Source organism: Chanodichthys erythropterus, chromosome 5, assembly GCF_024489055.1.
Source record: "Chanodichthys erythropterus isolate Z2021 chromosome 5, ASM2448905v1, whole genome shotgun sequence".
Taxonomy (NCBI): domain Eukaryota; kingdom Metazoa; phylum Chordata; class Actinopteri; order Cypriniformes; family Xenocyprididae; genus Chanodichthys; species Chanodichthys erythropterus.
Genome location: NC_090225.1, coordinates 7,174,813 through 7,183,774, shown reverse-complemented (window position 1 = coordinate 7,183,774; position 8,962 = coordinate 7,174,813). Strand labels below are relative to the sequence as shown.

The following is an 8,962-nucleotide window of genomic DNA, read 5'->3' as shown; positions in this document are numbered from 1 at the left end:
AAATTACAGTTTCAGTGCAGCTTCAAAGAGCTCTACAGCGATCTGTCATTTTCTAAAAAAAAAAATAAATAAATAAAATTATATACATTTTAACCACAAACTGCCCTCCACAGGTCAAAGTTTGAACTAAATTCTCATATACAATATGCTTGTGCATGTATATAACAATTAGCCCGACGAGCCCGACGGCCCGACGAGGTCCAAGGCCGATTCAACATGTCGAATCGGCCGAAACAAAGCCGACGAGGATCAACTTCAGCCGACGGTGCGGAACACACAGAGGAAACTTAGTCGGCCGACGAAGAAAAACTGCCCGACGGCCGACCGTCGGCTTTATCAAAGAATTTGCTGAGTTTCTATCAGAGTTAGTACTGGCTGCGGATAAAGTCCTTGTTGTTGGTGATTTTAATATCCATGTAGATAATAATAAAGACGCATTTGGATTGGCATTTGCAGATATTTTAAACTCTATTGGAGTTAAACAACACGTGTCAGGACCCACTCATTGTCGTAATCATACCCTAGATCTAATACTGTCGCATGGAATAGATATTGATGCTGTTGAAATTCTACAGCAGAGCGATGATATATCAGATCATTATTTAGTCTCGTGTATAATACAATTAGCCAAGGCTACAAAACCACCACCCAGCCATAAATATTGTAGAACAATCACGTCTGCCACTAAAGATTGCTTTATAAATAATCTCCCCGAGCAGTTTCATCGCCTTAGTATACCTGACAACTTAGAAGAACTCGATGCTGCAACAGAAACTATTGGCTCTCTCTTTTCCAGCACATTAGATGCGGTCGCTCCTTTACGTCTAAAGAAGATTAAGGAAACTAATACAACGCCGTGGTATGATGAGCACACTCGGGCTCTAAAACGAGCTGTTAGAAAAGCTGAACGTAGTTGGAAGAAAACAAAACTAGAAGTTTTTCGCCTTTCGTGGAAAGAAAAAATGATTGAGTACAGAACAGCCATAAGAAATGCTAGATCTACTTATTTTTCAAATCTCTTAATAGAAAACAAACATAATCCTAGGTATTTATTTGACACAGTGGCTAAATTAACTAGAAACAGAGATTCAACTGCTGACGTTTCCATAGAGCACAGCAGTAATGACTTTATGAACTTCTTTACTTGCAAGATTGATAATATTAGAGAGAAAATTATAAACATGCATCCGTCTACAGTTTCTCTTCAGACAGTGCACTGTAGTGTCCCTGAGGTAAAACTAGAATCATTCGCCGCTATAGGAGAGGAAGAATTATCTAAACTTATCAAATCATCAAAATCAACGACATGTATGTTAGACCCAATGCCGACTAAACTACTGAAAGAAATGCTTCCAGAGGTCGTAGGTCCACTTCTTGATATAATTAATTCATCTTTAACACTAGGACACGTGCCAAAAACCTTTAAGCAGGCTATTATCAAACCTCTTATTAAAAAACCTCAACTAGATCCGAGAGATTTAGTAAATTATAGGCCAATCTCGAATCTACCTTTTCTGTCAAAGATACTAGAAAAGGCAGTTTCAACACAACTGTGTTCCTTTTTAGAAAGAAATGGAATCTGTGAGGATTTCCAGTCAGGATTTAGACCATACCATAGTACTGAGACTGCTCTCGTTAGAGTTACAAACGATCTACTCCTATCATCCGATCGTGGCTGTATTTCTCTATTAGTGTTATTAGATCTCAGTGCTGCTTTTGACACTATCGATCATAACATTCTTTTAAAAAGACTTGAAAACTATATTGGCATTAGTGGAATTGCTTTGGCATGGTTCAAATCATACTTATCTGACCGTTATCAGTGTGTGGTAGTTAATGAAGAGATGTCGTATCGATCACAGGTTAAATATGGGGTACCACAAGGCTCAGTATTAGGACCGTTGCTTTTCACTCTGTACATGCTGCCCTTAGGAGAGATAATTAGGAAGCATGGTGTTAGTTTTCACTGCTACGCTGACGATACTCAGCTCTATATTTCCTCGCGCCTGACGAAACCTACAAATTCACAAAACTAACAGAATGCATAGCTGACATTAAAAACTGGATGACAAGAAATTTCTTATTATTAAATTCAGAAAAAACTGATTTCCTAATCTTTGGACCAAAAACTTCCTCACGAAAAAACCTTGAATACTCTCTAACACTTGACGGGTGCTCCATTAAACCTTCGTCCTCAGTTAGGAACCTGGGTGTGCTCTTTGATACCAATCTTTCATTTGAAAGTCATGTTTCTAGTATCTGTAAAACCGCCTTCTTCCATCTAAAAAATATATCTAAATTACGACATATGCTCTCAATGACAAATGCGGAACAGTTGGTTCATGCATTCATGACCTCAAGACTAGATTATTGTAACGCTCTACTGGGTGGTTGTTCTGCTCGGCTTTTAAACAAACTACAGTTGGTTCAAAATGCGGCAGCTAGAGTTCTTACTAGAACCAGAAAGTATGACCATATTAGCCCAGTTCTGTCAACATTACATTGGCTCTCTATTAAACATCGTATAGATTTTAAAATCTTGCTACTTACTTATAAAGCTCTAAATGGTTTAGCTCCCCAGTACCTAAGTGAGCTCTTAATGCATTATAGTCCTTCACGTTTATTGCGATCTCAGAATTTAGGCCAGTTGATAATACCCAGAATATCAAAATCAACTGAAGGCGGCAGATCATTTTTCCTATTTAGCACCTAAACTCTGGAACAATCTTCCTAGCATTGTTCGGGAAACGAACACACTCTGTCAGTTTAAATCTAGACTAAAAACACATCTCTTTGCTCTTGCATACACATAACACATTATCAATACATTAACATTTTTCAAATCCGTTAAAGGATTGTTACGCTGCAATAATTAGGTCGGCCGGAACCGAGAACATTTCCTATAACACTAGATATACCTGTACATCAGAACAAGAATGGCATCTACGCTAATATCTGTCTCTCTGCTTATCCTGAGGTTTGCCGGGTGCTGGATCCAGGCCGTATCCAGGTCAGATGGAGAACCTGCGTCTGGACCTGACTACAACGTAGCCCAGGATCCCCGTATCCGCTTACATATATTTATATATAATCGATTTTTAAAATCTATAATAAAAATGTACAATTCAGATTTTGATCTCCATATACATTTACATATATATATCTTCCAAGGGGTTTTTTCCCTCCTAGGACTTTTTTCCCAGTGCTAGCACGCTGGGTTTTTCTCCTAGGGGGTTTTTTCCACCCCTGGAAGTCAGCCGACATTGGCTTAATGTAGCACCATCTTGTATATGTTACATATTACCACGCTTGTTTGTACAGTTTTAACCACTTCCCTTTTTTTTTTTTTTGCTTCTAATATGTAAAGCTGCTTTGAAACAATTACCAATTGTAAAAGCGCTATATAAATAAATTTGACTTGACTTGACTTGACTTGACTTGGTGTGTTCCGGCCTTAAAGCCCTTTGAAGCTGCACTGAAACTGTAATTTTGACCATCTGAAGTCCATTGAAGTCCACTATAAGGAAGAATGTTTTCATCAAAAACCTTCATTTCTTTTCGACTGAAGAAAGAAAGACATAAACATCTTGGATTAATTTGAAAGTGAACTAATCCTTTAAATGCTTGTGTTTAATCTCTTTAAAAAACCAGACTTGATGCTAACACTGCGTTAATAATCATAAGAATGTCTCATATGAAGTCACTCAAAATCACTCAAAATAATAACTATATTTAATCCTTTTTATAGCCTATGCCTTTTTACTAGTATATTAATCTACATGAACGAAGGATTGGTAAAACTACGCAGACGCAGTACATATTTATTGCTGCCTGTCTCTTTAAGAGATTAGACAGGCACAGGCTGCTGCTAGTCCTCCTCCAACTGAACGCGCAGTAGAAGTAGAGCCGTAGAAGTGCAAGCTGTGAGTATTAATCGCTTTGTTGAGTTGTCAGCTTTAATGCAAATATTAATCTTTATGATAGTTAATATTCTTAAATGGTCAGTGCTTCCATTTTGCATTGTAACACCTCATTAGCTAGGCAAACAAGCTAACCAGCAAGCGTTAGCTTGATGAACTTTAGCCTCTTGGGTAAGCAGTGTAAAATATTTAAAAAATCTCTATGTTGGCTCGGCATTTCTGTATTAATTATCCTTAAGCAATAAGTTATAATTTATTGATGTAAAGAGTAGAAATGTTTAACCCTCTACACTTCCACGCCAAATGTAGATAGGTTACATCAGGTGAAGTCTGACATATTTTTAAAAGTATGGCAAAGTGAACTTTCATTTCACAAGTGTGCACACTTTGTTTTGAGGCTTATTCCAATTTTTTTTTTTTTTTTTTTTTTAAAGCCTACATTGAGAGGTAAAGCGTTGTTTTCCTTTCCTCTCCAGAGCTTTCCACTGAACTTCACTTTTAACCAATTGGGAAAGGTTGGCTAAACCCATCCTAGATGTTGCAATGGCCCTCATGCGACTAAGGCCCATGGGTTTGACCCATTTGTCGCCAAGAGGAAGAATTTCTCTTTGTGTAAATAGCGTCAAGTACAGAGTTTCTGTGTCACAATCTCCCCGGCATCTAGCCATTGATAAGACGGTTGTAACGCATAACCTCCCATCAAAGTATCTCCCACTGACCATCTCTACATGCCGACCACCATTCAAGACATTAGTGTTTCCCACTTCTGTCGACGCTATATGCTTTCGTGCTATTTCGACAAACCGGCACTTCTTGAAGGAAAACCAGAACGGCCAGCCTTCCTTTAGTAAGACAAAAGGTATTGCTCCTGCTCTAGCATGTCTTGGTAGAGTGGTGTGGTAATTACAGGCTTGCCTTTAGTACAAAAATGTGAGAGCTCTTTGTGTGCAAAGAACACTTTTCATTTGGGTCACTTACACCCATATGTTATCATATAGCTTCCACAAATTACTTTTTATTATTGAAACAATGTGTAATGTAACCTACCATACTGTATATATTTTCACTGCAGTGTCGTCATCTGTCCTGGAGGGTGAGACGCTTGCCATGGGCATGTGGTCACTAGGCCTTGGTGCTGTGGGGGCCGCCATCGCCGGCTTAATACTTGCAAACACTGATTTCCTGCTGACTAAATCGCCACCTGCTACTGTTGAGTATCTTGGGAATGCTGACCTCAAAACCATCAACAGTGGTAGGAAATGAACTGAAATCCAGAGGAAGTGAAATAAAATTTTAGCCAATTGCTGTCATAATTAAGAAAAGCTGTCACTATGTTTATTGTAATAAACATAAAAGTTTAATATATAACATATAAGTATATAAGTTTTTCCATCTGTGTTCATTCAGATGAGAGGAATTTAAAAGCGAAAATTCTCTGGGAGAAATCTGGTGCGGTGATCATGGCTGTCCGGCGACCTGGATGATTTTTGTGCAGAGAGGTAAAGTTCATAATAAAGTTTAGTCAAGGTCTCGCATTCACTGCCCAAACTAAATCTGAGCTCTTTTTGCATTTTATGCACTAATTTTGGCTGAATTTACATTAGTCTAAGTGATTCCAACAGAAAGAAAGTCTCCCGACAGAAAATTATGTACATTTTAAAGTTCAATGCATCACTCTGGTGCACTTTAAGAGTTTAAAATTAAAAGCTTTCAGTGTCAGAACTAAACATTGTAAAACGTTTTTGCATTGACATTTGCATAAACATTTTTGCATAAACTCAAACCTCTTTTTAGTTGTCATATACTGTTTCAGACATTTCACACTGGTGATTTAGGAAGCCAAACAAGTACAATATAATAATAATAGTTAATTTTATTACTAATTTTATCCCTAACATATATATTGCTAGTGTAGTGAAATGCTGTAATCATCTGTCCACAAAAATATTGGAAATGATGGGAATGTGAAAATGTGTAACTGGTGACCGTTGCATTCCCAAATGCATGTTAAACTCACAGCACAAGCAATTCAACAGACTATATACATATTTAAAAAGACAGTTCACCCAAAAATGATAATTCTGCCATCATTTACTCATTCTGAAGATGTTCCAAACCTGTATGAATTTATTTTTTCTGCTGAACACAAAAGAAGATATTATGAAGTAATAGCCAGTAATAGCGGTAGCCAACTGTGGTATAGAAAAAACACTATGGAAGTCAATGGCAATCGTCAGCTGTTTGGTTACCAACATTCTTCATAATATCTTCTACTGTGTTCAGCAGAAGAAAGAAATTCATACAAGTTTGGAACAACTTGAGGATGAGTAAATAATGACAGAATTTTCATTTTTGGGTGAACTATCCCTTTACTTATTCCATGTTGGTCCAGGCTGGTTAGAGCTGGTATAGTGCTTGTCTAGCTGGTGGACCAGCATAGTCAAGATGTTGCTAAGCCATCACTTCTGGTCCCCATGCTGGAGACCAGCAAACCAGAAACTAGTGATGGCGATATGAAGCTTTGCAAAGCACAGAGGCTTTCCCCTCAAGTGTATCATAAAAAGGCTCATCATCACTCAAAGCTTTTCAAAACGGTGCTCACTAATGACATCTTGTGGTCAAAAGGTGGAAAAAGCTGCCTTTGTGCCCTAGACACTAGACAACCTAGCCATTTGTGGAGTGTTTCATTAGTGTTTGAGTGTTTTCTGCTATGAAAAATGTATAAAACAATGAAAATAATTAAAATATTAATAAAAATACATGAGTCTTTTTACTTAAACAATTTGAATAAATGAGTCTTTGAATAAATTTCTGGGAAAAATAGGCAAGCTGATAAACAAAGATTATCATAGAATGGTCAGTTGAAGTGCTTATAATACAAACTGAACATGCACAAAACTACACATGTAAATATTTATTCATATTATGATTTATTCTTATCAAAAAGCAGATGACACTTGACATCTGCGCAAGGTTTTGCGTTATTTGAATCAGAATACGAAGCAGTCACGTGATTGTGTGCAAAAACAAAGCTTCGGATGTCATATCACGTGGCTATGGCAAAACAAATCAAGCTCTGGTACAGTGCTTCACTGTGAGATGTTTTGTTTTTTTTTATACAATTTTCGAAGCTTTGGTGTCAAATGTCACATCACTATCAGAAATCAGCGTCCCATGCTGGTCACAGCCAGCAAACATACCTTATGCTGGTTACCAGCAATGCTGGATTTTTCAGCAGGGTTGCCAAAGCAATGGTGCAAAATACAATGTCAGAGACCTATGTTATGAGAAGTGTAAAAATATTTTCAGTTCATTCTAAAACTGTGGCAGGAAATGAATGGGAAACACTGAGGAAACTGCTGCTGATGTTATTGTGTATCTGCAGGAGGCCTCTGAGCTGTCCTCTCTGAAGCCCCAGCTGGATGAGCTCGGGGTCCCTCTGTATGCTGTTGTGAAGGAGAATGTAGGTACAGAGATTCAGGACTTCAGGCCTTACTTCGCAGGGGACATTTTCTTGGATGAAAAGGTTAGTAAACTTTAATAGGTTAGTACACCCAAAAATTAAAATTCTGTCATTTATGATGTCGTTCCTAAGACTTTCATTCAAATGAAGACATTTTTAATGAAACCTGAGATTTCTGTGCATCTATTGAAAGTCTATGCAACCAAAATGTTGTTGCTTTTACAGTGTTCATAAAGAGATCATAGAAGGATCCGTATAAATCAAGCAGTTAAATCCAAGTCTTCTGAGACATGATCACTTTATATGACGAACAGTTTTAATTTACGCTTTTATTCATATATAAACATTGATCAGCGAACACACATAGAGCACATCAAATATGGTAAATGGAAACTTAACCGCGCTTGCATGAAAAGTTCTACTGAATAATGCACAAATCTACTAATAATTAATTATTTTGCATGGGTGTCTATTTGTACACAGCAAACATTTTATGGGCCACAACAGAGGAAGATGGGTGGGCTTGGTTTCATTCGCTTGGGAGTTTGGCAAAATTTTATAAGGGCCTGGAAGTCGGGATACCAGGGCAACATGAATGGAGAAGGTTTCATCCTGGGAGGGGTGTTTGTCATCGGATCTGGAGAACAGGTAATCTATTAGATATTTCATTAAATCATTACAAACCAATTCAGAGATTTGTCTTTCCTCATACATCCTGTTTTCACTTTCAGGGGGTTCTTCTAGAGCACAGAGAAAAGGAGTTTGGGGATAAAGTCAGCTTAGAGTCTGTTCTGGAAGCCGCTAAAAAAATTGTGGTAGAAAAGTAAATGTTGTATAATAAAGTTTGCCAGTTGCAGCAAACTGCCAAGTTTGATCAAAATAGAGATTAAGGAAAGTTCTCCCTTGAGTCACAATCCACCTCATCACACTTCATTCTCACACTAATGCTGTGAATAGAGAAAAGCTCAGGTTGTTAAATTGTTGGCACTGACTGGCACACTTTAAAAGCTAAGTGATGATGTCACAGAGTTGCATGTGGCCTCATTTTAATTCTGGTGCTTTAGTACTTACATATGAGAATAATGTTGTGTAATTAAGTAATATTGTATTTGCACTTTAGAAATTGTTTGTCATGAACCATTGTATTGTTGTTTTTCACCTTTTTGCGTTCCTTTGGTTGCCTGCTGCCACGCTCGTGGTTTTTGGTGGTATGTGTTTTAATGATAGTCTGACTCCAAACTCCATGTTGAAAGAGCAGATTTGATGCCAACACATGCCTACATACCCGCTGGTTTTTGGTCAGTGAGCAGCCAAAGGTTCAGCTGGGGCTGGACACAATGAACAATAAACATGTCACCTCCAAATATTCAGTTTGTTTGTATTTGACATGCTTTCAGAAATTGATGTTTGAATTGTCAATTTATTGTTGTTTATTGTTCAAAAGTTTGGGATCAGTAAGTTAAAAAAAAAAAAAAAAAAAAACCTTTTTTTTTTTTTTACTTCATCAAAAGTATAACAAAAATATTAGGCATCACAGTTGTTTTCAGCATTGATAAGAAATGTTGAGCAGCAAATCAGC

At 37.5% G+C, this 8,962-nt stretch overlaps 1 protein-coding gene across 2 annotated transcripts; it reads left to right on the top strand.

Moving 5' to 3' along the window:
- Positions 1-3,790: 3,790 nt before the first annotated feature.
- Positions 3,791-8,747, top strand: selenou1a (selenoprotein U 1a). 2 transcript variants are annotated; one of them, XM_067385827.1, is made up of 7 exons: positions 3,830-3,923; positions 4,397-4,779; positions 4,993-5,172; positions 5,328-5,419; positions 7,306-7,446; positions 7,867-8,031; positions 8,115-8,747. In XM_067385827.1, exons 2-7 carry the CDS (start codon positions 4,464-4,466, stop codon positions 8,208-8,210), a joined length of 990 nt encoding a protein of 329 aa, XP_067241928.1. In that variant the 5' UTR covers positions 3,830-3,923; positions 4,397-4,463; the 3' UTR covers positions 8,211-8,747. The 2 variants fall into 2 exon arrangements, with proteins under 2 accessions (XP_067241930.1, XP_067241928.1); XM_067385829.1 differs by lacking the exon at positions 4,397-4,779 and having other exon boundaries at positions 3,791-3,923.
- The last annotated feature ends 215 nt before the right edge of the window (positions 8,748-8,962 follow it).